This window comes from Meriones unguiculatus, chromosome 18 (assembly GCF_030254825.1).
Source record: "Meriones unguiculatus strain TT.TT164.6M chromosome 18, Bangor_MerUng_6.1, whole genome shotgun sequence".
Taxonomy (NCBI): Eukaryota; Metazoa; Chordata; class Mammalia; order Rodentia; family Muridae; genus Meriones; species Meriones unguiculatus.
This window is the reverse complement of record NC_083365.1, coordinates 16,669,351-16,690,502: the sequence shown is the minus strand read 5'-3', so window position 1 is coordinate 16,690,502 and position 21,152 is coordinate 16,669,351. Positions and strand designations below refer to the sequence as shown.

General features: G+C 44.0%; 1 protein-coding gene across 2 annotated transcripts in view; it reads right to left on the bottom strand.

Annotated features, from left to right (window-relative positions):
* Positions 1-21,152, bottom strand: part of Fbn1 (fibrillin 1) — a 201,318-nt gene that overhangs the window by 40,483 nt on the left and 139,683 nt on the right. For both annotated transcript variants that reach the window (XM_060371759.1, XM_060371760.1), the window contains exons 33-42: positions 17,085-17,207; positions 16,832-16,954; positions 8,590-8,715; positions 6,370-6,492; positions 4,590-4,712; positions 4,098-4,262; positions 2,326-2,394; positions 2,106-2,231; positions 881-1,003; positions 113-271 (exon numbers count right to left, since the gene is read on the bottom strand). In XM_060371759.1, the coding sequence (XP_060227742.1) occupies positions 113-271; positions 881-1,003; positions 2,106-2,231; positions 2,326-2,394; positions 4,098-4,262; positions 4,590-4,712; positions 6,370-6,492; positions 8,590-8,715; positions 16,832-16,954; positions 17,085-17,207 (1,260 nt within the window). The remainder of the gene's footprint in view (positions 1-112; positions 272-880; positions 1,004-2,105; positions 2,232-2,325; positions 2,395-4,097; positions 4,263-4,589; positions 4,713-6,369; positions 6,493-8,589; positions 8,716-16,831; positions 16,955-17,084; positions 17,208-21,152) is intronic.

The window sequence follows — 21,152 nt, the reverse complement described above, 5'->3', positions numbered from 1 at the left end:
GGGCCCAGAGTTCCCTCTGAAAACAATGCATTCTTTTCTCTCTCTGCTGAGGCTGGCTTTCTCTAGCAATCCCGGGCTGACGACCCCTGCACGGTGGGCCGGGGAGGGTCACCTGTGCTGGGGATGGGGCACTGTTCGCAGGGCTTGTTCCAGGCCCTGCCAATGTTGTAGGAGCAGCAGCACATTTTCTTGGTCATGTTGAACAGGAGCTCTCCATCGCAGGTCTGGTTGTCGGCGTAGTAGTTTCTGTAGCACAGGCTTCTTCGCATGTCTGCGAGGGGAGGGGACAAACGTCCTGTGACCCCACAGTCTCTCCCCACCACGCGGCAGAGCTTAACGGCAGGCTCAGAGAGCAAGTATACGCGGTGACGCGGGGGGGGGGGGGGCACAGCTCCTCGCTCCCCCCCCACGCTACAAGCGAGGCGCTTGCGGAAGTGTACTCCCGGCTACCCTGCGCCACGGGATGAGGTCATCATGTGGCGCATCACTAGCAGACTTTACACGGCCCTCCACCCATTCTCCCCGCAACAATCCTCCGCTGCCATTTGGCACGAGGCTCTTATTTCCGACTTCGAGGTGTTTTAATGCCGTAGGTCAGTGCTGTCACATAACTGTATACAGACACACCGGTAAGTCAAACAGAAGAAGGGTCATTAAACCCTTGGGCCTCTTCCAACATCACATTCTAGAGGAAACCCGCACCTCCACACACAGTGGTGAAAACGCCAAACTTAGGGTCTGCAAGGGTCATGTTGGGGGGGAGGGTCTCTCTACAACAGTTCAAAGGAGGGAAGCACTGGGACGGGCAGAACCACCGGGTTCTGGACTGGCCTTTGCAGGCGAGAGCGGAGCCCAGCGCTTGAGAAACACGCATACTCACCCATGCAATTGTTTCCCCCATTCACTTGCATGTAGTCTGGAGGGCAAATGCAGGTGTAGTTGCCAACGGTGTTGTAACAGGTCCCGGGGCCGCAGATCCCAGGGGTCTCGCATTCATTCACATCTACAACCCAGGAGAGAGAGCGTCCAGCGCCCATGAAAGCAGCGCTCCGGACCGGGCGGGCGTCCAGGGCCGGCGCGAACAGCCAAGAGCAAAGCCGCCATTCAGGGGACTTGAAACGCGGGCACGAGCAGCGGGTACTCGGCCTGCGCCACGTCCCTTCTCTATGCCAGGTTCTCCGTGAAGGAGGCTGACAAAGGGGCTCGCGCTGAGAGGTGGAAGTGGGGCAGAATCATAACTGTCGAACACACTTCAGGAACATAATGACGTATTTCATATGCTCACGGACGTAATCTAGACTGAAGCCGTTAGCAACCGGCTTCCCAATTCTTCATGGTAAGGCGACACAGGAGGGGTTCCCTCAGCTCCTCTCCTTTCTCAAACAAGGCAGCTCACCGGAATATTTGTCAGCCACGGGTCTGAGCGCTAGGTCTTAGACGCGGTGATGCTCAGGTAATTCTGACCAAAGAGGTCCCTTCCCTAACTGGTTCTGTGAATCCTGGGTGTAGATTGATCCTGTCACCCTCTTGTCACCCAGTCCTTGGGCTAATTGTTCTCAAGTCAAAAAATGGCCAACATTCTCTATCTTTAAAAGGGGGAATGAGGAGCTGGGTGTGGGATCAAATACACACCTTTTTTTTTTTTTCTTTTTATCTCAGCATAGGGGGCCAGATCTCTGTGAGTTCGAGGCCAGCCTGGTTTACAAAGTGAGTCCAGGACAACCAAGGCTACACAGAGAAACCATGCCTCAAACAAACAAACAAACAAACAAAAAACCCAAAACCAAACAAACAAAAAAGGTGAATGAGGCCATGCTGTATCATAAAGACAAAAGTCCTCCTTTTAAGGGAGACTCACTTGAATACCCTTGCATAGGTGACACGTGGTTAAGGACAGGAAGAAGAGCCCAGAACTGCCCAGTACACAGAGATAAGATGTATTCTAGTCCAGTGAAGATGGAGTTTCTAAAGAACATGGTTCAACTCAAGTCTGGCCTATGAAGCTACGCCATTAAACCCCCAATTTCCTGGTAACTGTGCTCTGGGTAGAGGGCTTAGTCAGTGTTCAATACTTGGAAGAACGTATCCTGTAGGGGACTATTTACCGTCACACACTCGGGTGTCTTCATTCAGGTAGTAACCAGTTGGGCAGCGGCACTGGAAGCTGCCAAAGGTGTTGATGCACTTTCCCCCTTGGCACAGCCCTGGAAGCTCCTGGCACTCATCGATGTCTGTCAGAGTGAAAACAAGGCACGCCTTCAGGATTCCGACAGACCCACGGACACCCAAGAGCTGTGCGTGCTAAGACAAAGTGGAGACCCTTACCTTCCAATATAACGGTGATGGGATTTGGGCGAAAGCCTTCTCCTCCGGGGCAAAGAATTTTATACTCCGCTATTGAAACGAAAAGGTCCACGTGAGTTCCTCTGAATCTAGAACTTCTAAGATAATGTTTTCAGGAGAAACGCTGACACGACTGACTGAAAATGCTTAACCTTTCGGAGTTTTCAGATCTCATTTACCAATTTAAAGCAAGTGAACATTTTTGCATGCATGGGTTATTCCATTCCCCCAAACACAGGGCTGCCGAGCTGATTCTGCTACTGATCAGTTACTCTGCTGGCTGGGCACTCTTGTGTGATATTTTATCCTCTATCTCCATCACTGCATTTTAAAAAAGACTTCCCCTCCATTTTTGTCTCCTGCCATCTTCCCTCCATTGTGGTTGTATCCAGCATTCCTCCCTAGGTGTCAACAACTCCCATAAGAATGATCATCAGCCTGTCTCTAAAACCCTTTCCAAACACAGCGTAGGGTCCCTTCATTCTCTTTCTCAACCCACTGCCATCCTTGATGTTTAGCTATTTTTCTCACTCCTCTGCTACCATGTGATGCTACAATCCTGATCTCCAAAAGAAGCCATTTTTTTTTTCCAGGATCTTTTAACTCCTCCATCAAGCCACAAGAATTTTCTCTAGCATCATGCCTCAGCATGTAAATAACAATGACCCAGCCCGTAATATCATCCTAAAGAACCCGAGCTTCATTCTTTCATAATCATCAAAGCCTTCCTGAGCCTGGCCCTTGCCCTGGTTTTATAAAACCATGTGGATTCATATACATTCTAATTCCCATTCTAATTTGAGCTGGTGATCTTTTGCTCATCATTACTATTCTATAAAGCTGAATTCCACACTTCCAAATCCTAATCTGGATTTTGCCCTCTTAAGATCAATGGCGTCTCCCCCCCCTTTCCTTTTCTTCTGCTCCTCCTCTGGGTGTCCTTTCTTCAATGCCGAAAAGTTCACAAAGCAGTCAACGCCCACCTCCAACTTGAACTATGTCCCCTCTCTCTCCAAAGAGGAGAGGGTGGTCCTGTCCAGACTGTGGTGTGGGTGAGGTATTCCAAGACACTAACCTGGCCGAGGTCACACAGCCACCACTTGGACCTAGTCCGTGTTTTCCATCCAGTGTGACTCTGTGCATACTCTTCCTCAGTGGTTGAGGTCTATGCTCTTATAGTTGAGGTCTATGCTCTTATAGTTGTGTCCCATCCTACTTAACAGGTGACCATCCCTGAAGGGCGGAACTCTGGCTAATTCACCTTCCTACTCTCAACTTATTTGCTGAATATTTTGAGAAGTAAGTACATGGCCCCTCTTGAAGGAACAAATCAACGTCTATTCCGATATTCCCTGTAAGCAGCAGACACTGACTTTGGCCAGGCTGGCTACCCCTGATTTAAAGCAAAGCGTACAAGACAGAAGCCCCCTTTAGGGGAGGGGTCAAGTCGCATCCTTCAAGTCACATTCTGGAGCTTCAGTTCAAATATATTTGAAAATCTAGCCCTGGAAATATTAAGGTAATTCTAACTTCTTGCTAGGGTAGGAAACACTCCCTGCCCTACATAAGTTTTTAGGGCAAGCCAAAGAGAGAGCTTTTGGACTCCTGTGATCTGGACTGATGGGATTGACCTGCTTGTCCTATCCTAAACACACAAATACCAGCGGCCCCCTCCTTCAGTTGCCTCTTCGTTATGGATCTAGAGAGAACTGGCCTGAGATGGAGTGATAACAGACGGAAGGCTAGCCACTTACACGTGTTCACGGCAGGACACAGCTCACAGGGAGTTCCCCAGGCTTTACCCAGAGAACAACAGCAGGAAGCCTTAGAAACACCAACTCCGATTTCATTGCTGCAGGCTGTATCTCCATTGTCTCCTCGGGGCCTGATATCCAGATAGCAGTTTCCGGAGCGGGTATCTAGTTATCACACACAAACAAAAGAGTGTCAGGAAAAGTCTTCCTGTTGGAGGGACGGAAAGGGTAAAGAGTCAAAGTCATTTCTGAAAGTGTCTAAAAAAAAAAAAATCATGAGTTACTTTTACTAAGAAGCAGAAAAGTACCCACGAACATATACTGGCCATTTTCCTTCAGAAAAGAAAGAAAGAAAGCTCAAAGTATATAATGTGTTCAGGAAATGTTTACATCTCTGTACTGTTACTTTTGAAAACACCAGAAGTGGAATATCCAGTGACGTTTTTAAAATACTAAACAGTATGCGTCTCAGAAAAGTTTTAAGGATCTCACCGACACAGCCGACTCGAGTTGGATTCAGCTCAAAATCAGGCGGACAGTCGCATGTGTAACTGCCGGGAGTGTTGACGCAGTTGCCACTGATGCACGTGGTTGGGTCCAGACACTCGTTAACGTCTACGTCAAACAAATGGGCAGGGTTACCCAGCATGCAGTGTGGACGGACATCACCAAAGGCAGTGGCACCTAGTCCGGGGCTCCCGTCGAGAATGGATCAATTCCTGGATTATGCCGAATGCTACAACCTCCCACCTCACAGAGGCACCTCCCAGGAAGGAAGAATGCCACAGTCTTTGGTCCCACTGCCACCACCCTGAACGTTTTTACCCTTCGGATCTGTCACCAGGATAAAATGTAGCTTTGAAGCTAAGAAAAATATATATATTCCAGTCAAGGTAACTGATGGCAAAACACTGTTTTGACCCCAGTCAACCAAAATTTCAGACATAGCTTTATAAAAACAAGACATTTAATATGTGTGCTGTGTTATTTCGTCAGATGTAGAGCAAGATCTCCCAGGGAGCACTCGGGTGCAGGTGCTCTCTGATCTCTTCTTTGCACACACATGCAGGGGCTGAGTGTGTTTCTTCAAGCTCATGAGGAGTCTCTCCCTGCACAGACTCTGTGTGGAATATTTCCCTTTTGGTTTCTATCACAAAAATATGTACAACATTCCAGATACTTAGAACATGGATTTTTTTAAAAAATAAATTCTAACCCTGCACAACCCTCTTCTCTGTTTTCAGTGCTTTAGAAGCACCCCTAACAAGATGGCTGTGGATCAGTGTGGGGAATCAGGATGCTTGACCTAGGATGTTTCCTGTGGCCTGGAAACCCTGATGTCCTTCCGGATGGGACCTGCTTCCTCTGTACCTTGAGTAGGAGGGTGGACTTAAGAAAAATAAAAACAAAAAACTGGCCATGACTGTCAGCCTTTTTTTGGTGCCAAGGAGAGCTGTGTGGTGGGTGGCTGTAGTTTTCCTAATTTTTTTTTTCTTTGCCTTTCCTGGGAGTCCTTTGTTCTACAGAAAAACAACTTATGTACTGAGTGGAGCTAAGAAGATGGTTCAGTGGGTAAAGTGTTTGCCACGCAAACATGCGAACCTGAGTGGAGATCCCTGTGCCTATATAATCCTAGGAGTAGGAGGAAGAATCAGGAAATCTCAGGATCTCATGCTAGTCAGCCTAGCCAGTCAGTGAGTTCCAGGTTCAATGAGAGACTGTGTCTCAATAAATGAGGTAGAAAGAGATAGAGGAAGACATTGGACCTTGACCTCTGGCCTCCACAGACACCTAACCATCTGTTTGTACCCCTAATCACCACCACTGCACGCACACACACACACACACACACACAGTTCACCTCCAGCCCCTACGTACTGGGCACTCTGGTGGCCGGTACCTGGAGCAGAGGTGGAAAGGTGTGGGCCTTGCGTGGGCAACATACAAGGAGCAAACCAGAGATCCCAGGGCACTGCCTTTGAAAGGAGGTTCTGAAGATGTATTCAAGGAGGGGAGAAAATGGCAGGAGTCACACAGCTAAAGCACCCCAGAAACATCCCTCTGGAGCCAGAGCTCAAGTCCAGGCCTACAGACCGATCTCTCTCCTCTGCATACTCACACCTCATCAGTTCCAGGCCTGACTCTTACTGCCTTAATGCCTCTTAAGGCTTCCTCTGTTTTCCTCTGCAGCTTGTGTGGTCCCAGTGACGCCCGAGCAGTGGAACCCCCGGGATAGGTGCAGGCCCCCTTTTTAACGTGAGTGATACCTTACCTGTGCAGTTCCCACCACTTCGGTCCAGTTCATAGCCGACCTCACACTCACAACGGAAGAGGCCCGGGAGATTGTGGCAAGTTCCAAAGACACAGATGTTTGGAAGGGAGCACTCATCGATGTCTTGGGGGAAGGGATCACAAAGAGGGAGAATTTTTTTTATTATTATTATTAATTTTCCACTAAAGAAGCCACCCAATAAAATTAGGCGCTGGATGTTAGCATTAAGAAAACGCAGTCTACCTGACAGCCACCTATCAGCTCCCTACACTTTCAGGGGATTTGTCTCTATACAGAAGCCTTGCTTGTGAGGGGCTCTGTCTCCTTGGGGCCCATCACACGCCAAGCCATGCTAGACAGCCATCCATCTTCTTTGTGGCATTTGATATACATCCACGCCTTGTTGTAATCAAGAGCCTAACAGAACAAGGTAGACTAAATTCTTGGGTTCTTTTCTATGCGTTCCCCAATTTTGCTGGAGAAGTAAAACGTTAAGACCTTTCGGGGGGCAGCTTTAAAGTTCAGTTTTATGCACAGTCCTAATTCTAATGGACTGCTCACTGTGGTTCATAGAAGACCTGCACACTACAGATGCCTCTTCCGGGCCTCCCCCACTGCCTCCCCAGAGGGTTCTGCTTGTGTGAAGAATACACACATTTTTAGAGCGGAGACTGCGCTAACTAGGCAGGACCACTTCCTGGTGATGATTTATATTAAGAACAAACAAACAAACAAAATCTTCCTGTAAGTTTTGAGGGAAGAAATGCCTGTCCCATGACTGTTTGTGTCACCAGCGGCGGTATAGTAACTGTTTTCCCTGGGTTGGGAGAACAGAAGCCAATAAGGCGTTAGGCTCAGGAGCAGGGGCATAATCTAGTGTTTTGTCTCAGAAGTTTTATATCAGTGATACATTTTTCACATGAACAGAATAAAGAATGCCCAAGGGTTCCAAAACTATAAAAAATACAGAAATCAGTGCATATAACACAGTGGAGGAGTGACTCTGAATTCATAGCTGCCTAATACGGAACAGCTACTGGCTAATGCTCTCATCGGAGCCTTGCCTAAACTTCTGTCAATCCTTATCGTTTGTTTATTTCCCCTGAAATAATTTTAGTTCACTGTGGTCCCTAATTACCTTCATAAAGACTGTGTGCTTAGATTTGACGAGTGTGAGTAAGAAGAAGAATCTGTTATTTCCTAATTGGATCCATCTTGAGTCAACAGGTTCCCAGGACTTTTCAGTCTGACCAATACTTCCCAGAAAGACTGAACTTGAAGACCAGAGACCAAAGCAAGTGGCACCATTCCAGGGAACTCTCCTCCAGGGATATGTCAAATCCCGTTCTATGTCTACATGTGTGGGGTATTTAGAGAATGTTCTAAGATATATTTAGGTCATTACTCTACACAAGGAGCAAACTCCATGCTGTCATTATTTGGAAGACTTGATTTCTAGAAACCAAAGCCTGGCAGAGATGAAGAGCCATGCTTCTGTATTTGTAGACAACTTTCATGCAGAATATCAGGGGACTTGGGCTTTGAGAGTTGGTTTTCTGTTTGTTTGTTTGTTTGTCTGTTTTTCTCTCCCAGAAGCAGGGACACTGAGTCACACTGAATTAACTGTGCACAGTCATTCTTTCTCTCTTGCACCCTGTGGTCTAACACTGCAGATCACTCGGCCCAGGATTTTTCTGCATAAAGAGCAATGGTCTGCCTGAATGCACAGTGACCTTATACGAGTTACTCATCTTGCCAGTGTGACAAAATACCCAAAAAAGTAGCAAAGTTAAGAGCGTTTATTTCAGCTCATGCGTGTTCCTGTCAGGGAAGTCCTGTTGGCCAGAGCTTGAGGCAGCTGGTCATGTGATGTCCACAGCCAGGAAGCAGAGAGCAGTGAATGCTCATGTCCTGTTCTCTTTCTCTTATTTTACCTAGTCCAGGACCTTAGCCTATAAAATGGTGCCCCCCCGCTGAGGTAAGATGATTCTCATCTGAGTTAACCTAATCTAGATAATTCCTCACAGGCATGCCTGGAGGCTTGACTCTTGGTGTCTGTAGATCTTCTGAAGTCAGCCATACTAGCCATCATACCCCTCTACCAAATGAACTGACTAGCCTAAACATACTCCAGGTTCGAAGCAGGAACAAAGCCAGCAATGTTCAAATAGCCAGATCCCATCCACCCTGCAAGGCTCCTCACAGCTTCCCCATGATTACCTTCACAGGCCTTCCCGTCGGCGCTGGGCACGAAGCCCATGTCACACTCACAGCGGTACCCGCCAGGGGCGTTGAGGCACTGGCCATTACCACAGAGGTTCAGGTTCTCAGAGCACTCATCGAGGTCTGCAGACAGAAACACAAGCTATACTTTTGCTGTCAAGCACTTTCCAGTGCCTCGGGTCCTATAATTTCTATAACTGCCAAGTTCCTGAGTATAACGGCACTATAACGGTACTTCATCATAATTCCTGCTTGATAAATTTAAACTCGGAGGTTTTCTCTTTTGAATGGCAGTGTTGAGTATGCAGCAGTATTGGGTACAGATCCAGAACTCTGAATGCTAAATCATCCCAAACTCTTTAAGCCAAACTCGTCATTCTGGCTGAGATCTTTTCACAGAAGGGTCACCCACAGGGAGAACATGTTTGAGACCCAAAAGAACATGTCACAGTGCATGCCCATGTCTCAGGCCTCAGGCTCAGCCCAAAGGGCTAACAGAGGAAGTGGAGCGCACGTCAACATCAGTGCCCAATGCGTGTAACTTAAATACTTTTTCCAAGGTACTAAGACGAAACATCCCTGGATTGGGCAGAGGTGATTTCAGCTACGATAAATCTTTCCGTGAAATTCAGTAAGCCACCCAGAGAAACTTAGCTTTTTTTTTTCTCTTTTTTTTTGCACTTACTTGACACCTTATTATTAATTTCACAGTGCCAGACAGAAATTAGAACTTCTCAGTTTATTTAATTAATTTAAGTTGATGCTCTAAGTCACATGGGTGTCTTTAAAGTATGGGTGGCATGGTCATACTGCTTTATGGCCAGTGAGTAATGGGCCTATATTATTTGATCCCAAAGCCTTGACACAAGTACTCATTGTGGATGTGCGCATTTTAGTGTCTGCATAAACTGTGCAAGAGCATACTTATGCATTTAAATTCAAATTGTTCAAGTTTAGGCCAATTCTGTGACCTTTAATTAGAGCTAGGAAGAAAGACAATTTCTTAAGTGCATCATAAAGTGAGAGAAAGCCCTTCAGAGCAGTTCTGAACTGTTTTTATGCCCATACGCAGTGCTGGGAATGACGTGGTAAAACTCTGTGCTGCTTTCCTTGTTTGGAACACCGCATCCTCTGCCCTTACGCGCCTTCCTACAGCAAGCTTATCCTTGGTTTGATAAGACAGCGAGTCACCAGTGAGAAACAGGCACGAAAACATAGGTGGGCGATTCTCCAAGATGGTGGCAACCAGTGCGCAGCCTTTCTGAAGGGCAGATGATCCGAAACGCCACAACTGCTCTGTGGATGGGCTGCTGAAGCCAGAGCATCGACTTTGAGGCTTCCCTGGACTAGAGGGGACAACCGTGACCTGGGACAGATTGGATCAAGCCCCTCCCCCATCCCCTGGATGTCTCTGGGGGTCTGAGAATGGCAAACTATCAAGCCCCTACACTTTGAGCTGCCCCTTCACACTGCAGCAGAGGCGGGGTGTACATAAGCCCAGGTATGGAGCGCCTCCTTACTCTAACGGCCAAACAGGGGACCCAAATCTGAGAGTGGAAAACTGTGGGCTTTCTGATATTACCGATAGGCCTGCGAGTGAGTTCGCTGGCTCTCTGGGCTTTGCACACCTACCTGCGAATAAGTGCTTCTGTGAGAGAGTGCATACAGAGCCCCAGATCGGGGACCCTCTACGCTAGCAGCCAGACATCGGATCACACCCACACCCCCACTGTGGGCAACACAGGGATCTCTGGGACAGCATTCTCAACATTGAAGCCCCTGCTCTGCGGGTCTCCCAGTGGAATCCAGCCAAACAATTCCTGGGACCAAGATGGTGCAGTTCAGGCAGATCTAAGTGTTCGGAGCACAATACTGAGACAGGCCTGTGGGCCACTGGGCCAGTCAGGGCATCTGTGCATGTGCACTGCGCCCTTCCAAACTGTGCCTGTACCACAACTTACCCTTTCGCTTCTCCCTTTCGCTTTACCCTTCCAGGCAGGCACACCTCCAGGCACACTCCTGCGACCTTCCTCCCTTAGCTGCATCCGAAACACCAACACCCACTCTCTAACCAGTAGCCCTCTCTCTTCTTCCTGAAGAATACTCCAGACTCCAGAGACAGACAGACTCAGTCTGCAGCACAGCCTCCAGGAACAAACAGCAAAGGCTACTGACCATCAGATGGATAGAAGCAGCCGTAAGAACCCATCCAACAAAAATCAGGACATCATGGCTTCACCAGAAACCCCCCAAATCAATGGATATTTTAATTCCTCTGAGACATAGGAAAATGATTTTAAAGATATGTTTATCAAGTTATTAAAGGTACACAAAGAGGAAACGAACAAAACTCTCAAAGAAATATAGACAGATATAGCCATGCAAATAGAGGCACATAAAGAGGAAATGAACAAAAAAATAGATGCCATCATGGAAAGACAGGAATCCACATTCAGACACATAAAGGAAATATTGCAAGACATGAAAACAGAATTAGAATCAATAAAGAAAACACAAACAGAGAAAATCCTGGAGCTGGAAAACTTAGAGAACAGATCAGGAACCACAAGGGTAAGCATCATCTACAGAATACAAGAGATGGGAGAGAAAGATACAAATGCAGAAATTGATACATCTCTCAAAAAAAAAAAAATCAGAAAAGGCCCAAACACAAAACATCCAAGAAATCAAGGATGCCATGAAAAGACAAAATCTAAGAATAATAGGAATGGATGAAAAAGAAGATTCCAGGATCCAAGGTCCAGAAAATATTTTAAAAAAAATCATAGAAGAAAAATTTCCCAACTTAACGAAATGTCCTTAAACATACAAGAGGCTTACAGAACACCAAATAGACTAGACCAGAACAGAAACTCCTCACGTCACATAATAGTCCAAACACTAAATTTACAGAAACAACAAATTAAAAGCAGGAAGGGAAAAAGGCCAAGTAACATATAAAGGTAGACCTATCAGAATCACACTAGATTTCTCAACAGAAACCAGGAAAGCCAGAAGGGTCTGGACATATGTCATGCAGACTCTAAGAGACCACAGATGCCAACTCAGACTAATATACCCAGCAAAGCTTTCAATCAACATAGATGGAGAAAACAAAATAGTACATACAATAACTAAACTTAAACAATATCTACATAGTAACCCAGCCCTACAGAAGATACTAGAAGGAAAACTCCAATCTAATGAAATCAACTACAGCCAAGAAAACACAGGACATAGATAACTTCACAACAAAAAAATATCAAAAGAAAACAAGCACCTACACACAATATCACCACCAATTCCACAATAAAAGGAACTGTCATTCATTGGTCACTATTGTCTATCAACATCAATGGACTCAACTCTCCAATAAAAAGACAGACTAACAGAATTGTTAAGAAACAGGATCCAATATTCTGCTGCATCCAACAAACACACCTTTGCAACAATGGCATACTACCTCAGAGTAAAGGGTTGGAAAAAGGTTTTTCAAGCAAACGGACCCAGAAAACAAGCTGCAGTAGCTATCCCAATATTTAATAAAACAGATTTTCAACCAAAATTAATCAAAAAAGATGAGGAGGGACACTTCATTCTCATCAAAGGAAAAATCCACCACGAGGACATCACAATTCTGAACATCTATGCTCCAAATACAAGAGTATCTGCATTTGTAAATGAAACATTTTTAAAGCTCAAATCACACATTGATCCCAACGCCTTAATAGTGGGAGACTTCAACACTCCACTCTCACCAAGGGACAGATCATCTAGACAGAAGCTAAATATGGAAATAATGACACAGAGGTTCTAAACCAAATGGACCAATAGATGTCTACAGAACCTTTCACCCAAACTCAAAAGAGTATACCTTCTCAGCACCCCATAGAACCTTCTCCAAAATTGACCACATAGTCAGACACAAGGCAAGCCTCAACAGATACAAGAAGATTGAAATAATCCCTTGTATTCTACCAGACTACTGTGGTATAAAAATATACCCCAAGAACAACAGGAATAACAAAAAGCCTACATATGCATGGAAACTAAACAATTCTCTACTCAAGGACAGCTAGATCAGGGAAGAAAAAAAAAAGAAATTAGAGACTTCCTAAAATTCAATGAAAATGAAGGCACAAGTTACCCAAATTTATGAGACACAACGAAAGAGGAAAGTTCGCAGCACTATGTGCCTTCAGAAAGAAGTTTGAGACATCTCATACAAGCAACTTACAGCACACCTGAAAGCCTTAGGAAAAAAAGAAGCAGACACAACCAAGAGGAGTATATGGTTGGAAATAATCAAACTCATGGCTGAAATCAATAAATTAGAAACAAACAAAACAATTCATAGAATCAATGAAACCAAGAGTTACTTCTTTGAGAAAATCAACATGATAGACAAACCCTTAGCCAAATTAACTAACAGGCAGAGAGAAACTATCCAAATCAACAAAATCAGAAACAAAAAGGGGGACATAATGACAAACACTGAGGAAATTCAAAGACTCATTAGGTCTTACTTCAAAAGCCTATACACCACAAAATTTGAAAATCTAAATGAAATGGACAATTTTCTTGATAGATTCCATTTACCAAAGCTAAACCAAGATCAGATAAATAGATTAAACGGTCCTATATCCCCCAAGGAAATAGAACCAGTCATAAAAGTCTTCTTTCTAAAAAAAAAAAAAAAAAGCCCAGGACCTGATGGTTTCAGCACAGAATTCTACCAGACCTTCAAAGAAGAGCTGACTCCAATACTCTTCAAACTATTCCACAAAATAGAAATAGAAGGAATATTACCAAACTCATTCTGAGGCCACAGTAACCTTGATGCCTAAACCACACAAAGACCCAACCAAAAACGAGAATTTCAGACCTATCTCTCTTATGAAAATTGACACAAAAATACTCAATAAACTATTTGCAAACTGAATCCAGGAACACATAAAAGAAATTATCCACTGTGACCAAGTAGGCTTCTTCCTAGGCATGCAGGGGTGGCTCAATATACAGAAATCCATTAATGTAATCCACCACATAAACAAACAGAAGGAGAAAAACCACATGATCATCTCCTTATATACTGAAAAAGCATTTGACAAAATCCAACATCCATTCATGTTTAAAGTTTTGGAGCGATAAGGGCTACAAGGCACATACCTAAACATAGTGAAGGTGATATATAGCAAGCCTATAGAGAACATCAAACTAAACAGAGAGAAACTTAAATCAATCCCACTGAAATTAGGGACAAGACAAGGCTGCCCACTCTCTCTGTGTCTCTTTAATATAGTACTTGAAGACCTAGCTAGAGCAATAGGACAACTAGAGGAGATCAAGGAAATACATATTGGAAAGGAAGAAATCAAAGTATCACTATTCACAGATGATAGGTTAGTTAGTATACATGAGTGGTTCCAAAAATTCAACCAGAGAACTCCATCAGCTGATAAAAGCCTTCATCAAAGTGGCTGGATACAAAATTAATTAAAAAAAATCTGTAGCCCTCCTCTATACAAAAGACAAAATGGCTGAGAAAGAAATTAGGGAAACAACACCCTTTACAATAGCCACAAATAACACAAAGTACCTTGGTGTGACTCTAACCAAGCAAGAGAAAGACATGTATGAAAAAAAAACCTTCAAGTCTCTGAAGAAAGAGACTGAAGAAGATATCAGAAGATGGAAAGGTCTTCCATGCTCATGGATAGATAGGATTAACAGTGAAAATGGGCATCTTACCAAAAGCAATCTACAGATTCAATTCAATTCCCATCAAAATGTCAACACAATTCTTTACAGAACTTGAAAGAACAATTCTCAATTTTATATGGAAAACAACCCAGAATTGCTAAAAACAATCCTATACAATAAGAGATCTTCTGGAGGTATCTCCACCCCTGATATCAAGCTGTACTATAGAGCAATAGTAATAAAAACTGCATGGTACTGACATAGAAACAGAATGGTGGATCAATGGAATCGAATAAATGACCCACACATCTACACATACTTGATTTTTGACAAAGAAGCCAAAACAATACAATGGAAAAAAGATAGCATACTCAACAAATGGTGTTGGTCTAACTAGAATGTAGAAAAATGCAAATAGATCCAGATTTATCACCCTGCAAAAAACTGAAGTCTAAGTGGATCAAAGACCTCAACATAAAAACAGACATACTAAACCTGTTAGAAGAAAAAGTGGAGAAGAGCCTTGAACTCATTGGCATAGGAGACAATTTCTTGAACAGAATACCAACAGCACAGGCTCTAAGATTAATAATCAATAAACGGGACCTTATGAAACTGAAAAGCTTCTGTAAAGAAAAGGACACTGTTATCAGAACAAATTGCCTACAGATTGGGAAAGGAACTTCACCAACCCTCTATCTGACAGAGGGCTAATATCCAGAATACATAAAAACTCAAGAAGTTAAACACCAACAAACTAAGTAATCCAATTAAAAAATGGGGCACAGAAGTAAACAGAGAATTCTTAATAGAGGAATATAGAATGGCAGAGAAACACTTAAAGAAATGTTTATTGTCTTTAGTCATCAGGGAGATTCAAATCAAAACAACCCTGAGATTTCACCTTACACTCATGAGAATGGCTAAGATAAAAAACTCAAGTGACAAGACATGCTGGGGAGGATGTGGAGAAAGGGAAACACTCCTCCATTGCTGGTGGGAGTGTAAACTTGTACAGCCACTTTGGAAATCCATCTGGTACTTTCTCAGACAACTAGGAATAGCGCTTCCTCAAGATCCAGCCATACCACTCCTAGGCATATATTCAAAATATGCTCAAGTATACAACAAGGACATTTGCTCATCCATGTTCGTAGCAGCTCTATTTGTAATAGCCAGAAGCTGGAAACAACCTAGATGTCCTTCAACGGAGGACTGGATACAGAAATTGTGGAACATTTACACAATGGAATACTACTCAGCTATTAAAAACAAGGAAATCATAGAATTTGCAGGCGATTGGTGGGAACTAGAAAATATCATCTTGAGTGAGTAACCCAGAAGTAGAAAGACATATATGGTATATACACACTCATAAATGGATATTAGCCATATAATATAATATATGTTTAGATAAACATACTAAAATCTATACCCCTAAAAGAAGCTAATCAACAAGGAAGACCCTAGGGAAGATGCTCAATCCTCATTCAGAAGGACAAACGCAAATTCAGAAAGACATCAGAAGCAGGAGAAGACAGGGAACAGGACAGGAGCCTACCACAGAGGGCCTCTGAAAGACTCTACTGATGAAGGTATTGAAGCATAGGCTAAGACTCATAGCCAAATTTGGGCACAGTACAGGGAATCTTATGAAAGAAGGGGTAGTTAAAAGACATGGAAAGGACAGGAGCTCCAAAACGAGACCAGCAGAGCCAAAAAACAAAACGAAAGAAATATCTGAGTCCTAGGGGCCCTGAAGAGAATGATTCCTCATCCAAAGACAATGCATGGAGAGGACCTAAAAGCTTGGCTCAAATGTAACTCATACACTCAGTCCCCAAGTGGGGTCCCTGGCAAGGGGAACAGGGACTTTCTCTGGCATGAACTCGGCGGCTGGCTCTCTGATCACCTCCCCCTAGGGTGTGCAGCCTTGCCAGGCCACAGAGGAAGACAATACAACCAGTCCTGATGAGACTTGATAGGCTAGGGTCAAATAGAAGGGGAGGAGGACCTCCTCTATCAGTGGACTGGGGGAGAAGAGGGAGGGAGTTTGGGATTGGGAGGAGATGAGGGAAGGGGCCACAGGCGGGATACAAATTGAATAAATTGTAATAAATGATAATAATAAAAATTTAAAAAGAAAACACAAAGGTGGACACATATTAATGTTAGTACAATTTACTTTAGAATAGTGATGTCATTATACAGATTGACATACGTGCAGATACAAAAGTATATGTGTACATATATGTATGTACATGTGTACATATGTATGTTTGAATGTGCAGCAATGTGCATATATATCAGATGTGAGAGACAGAGAGACAGACAGATACACACACACTGTGCTAGCTTTTGAGTTCTCCTTGGTGACTTGTCTCCAAGGTTTCATTCCATGGTGATCTAATCTCAGATAAACAGTCCTTTCTTACTGGACCGGCATGCCCCAGTCTTCAAAAATAATTGTTGGTCTGACGTGGGATATTACACTTTTCCAACAAGAGCTACACAGCTGTTTCCCAAGCCAGCATACCTGTGCAGGTAAAGCCGTCGCCCGTGTAGCCATCCTTACAGAGACAGCGGTACGATCCCATGGTGTTCTTGCAGTCCGCATGCTGGCTGCACATGTGGGTTCCATTAGAGCATTCATCCAGATCTTAAGAGCAAAGCGTACGTCATTATGCATGCCAGGTTTACGACGAGTAAACACCAATTAGATTTTACTGTTTTCATGCTTTTGGTCCACGCAGCTCGCAAACGCAACTTCCGTTACCTTTCCAGCTCACCTGTGCACTTAATGCCGTCTCCAATCCACCCGGGGCTGCAGCTGCACTTGAAGCTCCCCGCCGTGTTGGTACACACTGCGTGTCTGCCACAGTTGTGCGCTCCGATCTCACACTCATTGATGTCTGGAAAGGAACCAGGGCTTTAGAAGAAAAAAAAGCTCTGCACAAAAGCTTCTTTTAGCTTTTGCAATGACTTAGCGGTATTCAAAAGTGGATTCTCTCTCCTCATCACTGTGCTGGGACACGGGCGTCTCAGCGTCCACACGGATGCTAAGCTCCCTATTGGACAGCTCTGCCTTCCAGTTTACAAAGATGCGGCCGTTGCTGTGTGCTGTTGGCAGCTGCTGTTCTTCCCTGTATTTCTAATGTGAGCACCCAGCCGCCTCTCTCCAAGCGACAACTTAAAAAGCGAGCCGCTCAACCCCCTTCTGGTTAGTGTTCACAGTCATGGTTTTATTGGTGATATGCTTTGTTAAGACACCTAACTAAAGGTAATATGAAGCTCTCACATCTTTATAGGCACGTGACTATAATGTTGACATGCCAGGAAATTTTGCAGTGATGTCTTTTCTAAAGCATCGTTCTTTCACTATGCTTTACTCTTATAAGATCTTTATTTTCGGTATTATCGTTTCAGTCATATGCAGAAAATGTTGCCTAAGTCCACAGCAAACTGCAGACTAAGCTTTTGTTGTGTGTGTGTGTGTGTGTGTGTGTGTGTGTGTGTGTGTGTATTCCATGTAAAACTGAAGTCAACCTAGAGAGAACCTTTGTCTGAATAAGAAATAACCAGATTAGGTCAAGTTAGTAAAAGATCAAATATGATTTCAAAATTCTCCATTCTCTGCAATTCCATTTCAAATGTATCCAAGATAGACGGTACAAAAATGTTATGGTGATTTTTTTCCCCCGCAAACTAACTCAATGTATAAGGGTTTATCTTCCTAATTAGCTCTATCATTTACGAGGAACAAATATGCACGGATATGAGACTATGAGTTTTAAGTGGGAACCAATGCTTCACACAGAACTTGAGTCAAGAAGGATAAGAGGAAATGTTGCAAGAATTTCCAGCGACCGCTCAAAAAGTGGCTCGAAGGAGCCAGGTGAGCAACTTGCATTCACCTTTTCAATCACTCATGAGGCTCAGTTAAATTACTGAGTTCTTAAAAGTGTTAAGAAACGGGCAGCTGGCCAAATGTTCCATCTTAAGAACGGAGTGGTCTTTTACTCTGTGTAATTTCACAGTTAATCAGAGCCTGTCAGGCTGTAAGTCTTTACTCCCCAATTTCGTCTATTTACTAGCATATATTCGCTGTATAAAATGGGTCTGACTATATTTTCATACATATAGTATCATGTCCTTTGACCATATTCAACTCCCAATTGTCATTCTTTTTCTAGTAGTCTAATGGGCAAAGATACCACTATTTAAAAACTTTTCTATTGATACTGTATTAAAAAAAAGGCTACTTCTTTTGATAGAGGAATCTCCTTTGATTATTATTATTAAAATAGAATATAAAATTCTAATCCAAGAAAATAGGTTCAGATTTTTGCCATGCTTTCAAGGTGAAAGAAATTCTATTGCAAGAGGCTGTGTGTTGTGATCTTTGAGATGCCTGGAAATAGCAATTTAAGGGTTGTACTCAAGCCTTGTGTCGTGACTATAATGCATCGTGTTAAGTAGCTTATATTCTCAGTCTCTATGAAGCAGATGAGAAAGACAGCAGGTCACACAGCGCAAACACATCTCCATGTGCCAAATGAGTATAGATGTGCGTGTACACACACACACACACATACACACACACACACACACCCTTATTGATTAATTGTTTCCATGGCAGGCTTGGGCAAACACTGGGGGAACTGAGCCATAAGGAAAACAAGCAAACAAAAGCACCATACTGAAACACTCTTCAATAGCATGAAGGAAACAGCACAAGTTTGCCAAGAACATCTCTTTCTGTACAAATGTTCTCTTTGCTCCACGAGTTTGCTCCAGACAGAAAATTCATTTTTCAGAATAAGTGGAAGCCAAGCAAAGCAAAGAAATTCAAATTCAGGCTGACACTGCAACCTCCTTAACCCCAGAGGTCCTTTGTACTGGGCCCCCTGGAGGGCAAGGGTGAGCTGCTAGCAGACTTGATGCCAGGGCTTTGCCTATGCCCACAAATCCGTCACCAGGTATGGGATGTATTTTGACCTTCTATAGCCTCCCACAGCCACCATCCAGAGAGAGAGCACATCACCTACACAAATGCCTGTCTTTCTGCCCGCAGACATCTTCTGTCCCATGGATCCTGAGCCCGTGGTGCCAGCAGAGAGTGAATCTCTAGAATTAGGAGCTGAGGAAGAGGGCGTGACAGCTTAAATGCAAGGGCTACTTGGATTTCTTAATTTGGGTCAAAATTTGAGCCAAGACTATTAACTGAAGTGAACACCCATGGAGTTTCCACAGGCTGACAGCCAGCAGAGGAAAATTAGCGGTGATAAGGAGGCAGCAGGAAATGACCGGCCGTTGGTGCCGAAACCCCACCAGAAACAGTTCTCACGTGATAGGAACAGAGAGTTTGAGAAATGGACTTATCCAGAAGTCCTGCTATGTCAATGATTCCGATTCTATCCACTGGTTAAGCGAGCATGTGATGCCAGGCGGGTTCTAAAAATTGAGCTTGTGAAAGTCGAGACCCACTTTAGTGGCAATGACTTTATTGTCTTCCCACTGTAGTTACTTAGGATGAGCAGCAGAGGTCACAGGAAACAGCAACCCCACCCACTCAAGCCAAAGACAGAGGAGCTGCGTTCTAGGTTTCAAACAAACGCACATTCTCTCTCCATTAAATCAAACATTCCCCTCAGCAGTATCCACAGTTTGGACAAAGCTGAAGAAAGAAAGAAAGAGAGAGAGAGAGAGAGAGAGAGAGAGAGGGAGAGAGAGAGAGGGAGAGAGAAAGAAAGAAAGAAAGAAAGAAAGAAAGAAAGAAAGAAAGAAAGAAAGAAAGAAAGAAAGAAAGAAAGATAGCATCTGTGTGGGCTGGGAATGTGAGTCAGTGGGTGGATTCTTAACACTGCCGATGTGATTGGGGGAATAAAACATGTTTATTTGTTAAAATAGAAACAATCAGTAACGACAGGGGAGCTTACATACTTAGACGGATCTGTAATGGCGCCCAGAGGGCGACCGTGGTTCTCATCAAACTAAGCCCCTCCTTAGGAAACAGCGCCTATGTTCTTAATAATTGCTTCCCAGGGTACTCATTTTAAAAATTCTATCTGAATAAGCAGGATGTGCATGTATGTTGTGTGTGTGTGAGTGTGTGTGTGTGAGAGAGAGAGACACGGTTGCAACATCTCGTTTTGCTGTTATTTGTGGTGCTTATCCAATCAGGCAAGATAAGTATCTCCGTTTACATCAGTCGTCTGGGACATTATAAACACTTGTCTAACTCGACCATCACCAAGGTGACCTGATGGCACTCGAAGCTATGAGTAACACTGACTTGAAACCAGCCTGAAAGAGCCAGAATTACATGAAACTGAAAAGACAGTCTGGCTGATTTTTAAAAACTTGTTTTCAAGTGTGTGAGGCTTCTTGCCAGTTCCTGTCTGTGTAAGTCATTTCCGGTCCAGTGTGATACCCTTGGCTGTTACTCCCAGGGCTATTCACAGAAGATCTCTTTCTCCTCGCCCAGTGAAGCCCCCTCCTCCCTAGGCCACTGAAGAGTTCTTTGCCTGGGGGGAGGGGGGATGTTTGGATAAAGTCAGAGATCCCTGGAGATTTGTTCATGGTCACAAACCAGTGGAAGGACCCAGGACAAAATCCAGGACTCTGTTCTTTCAAATGTGAATATCAAAGGCCATGTTACCCTGATATCTAAGAGGTTACAAGAACCTGGGGCTTCTTCCTACAGCACGTGCTGGATACTGTTAAACTGACAGGCCATTCTAGGCTGCAGTTGGAAAGAATAGGGAGGTACTGAAAAGAGAGTATTTCTCTGAGTATGTTTCTGCTCATAGGGTTTACTAAAAGGTGACTGCTGACTCATCCAGCAATGAGTACTT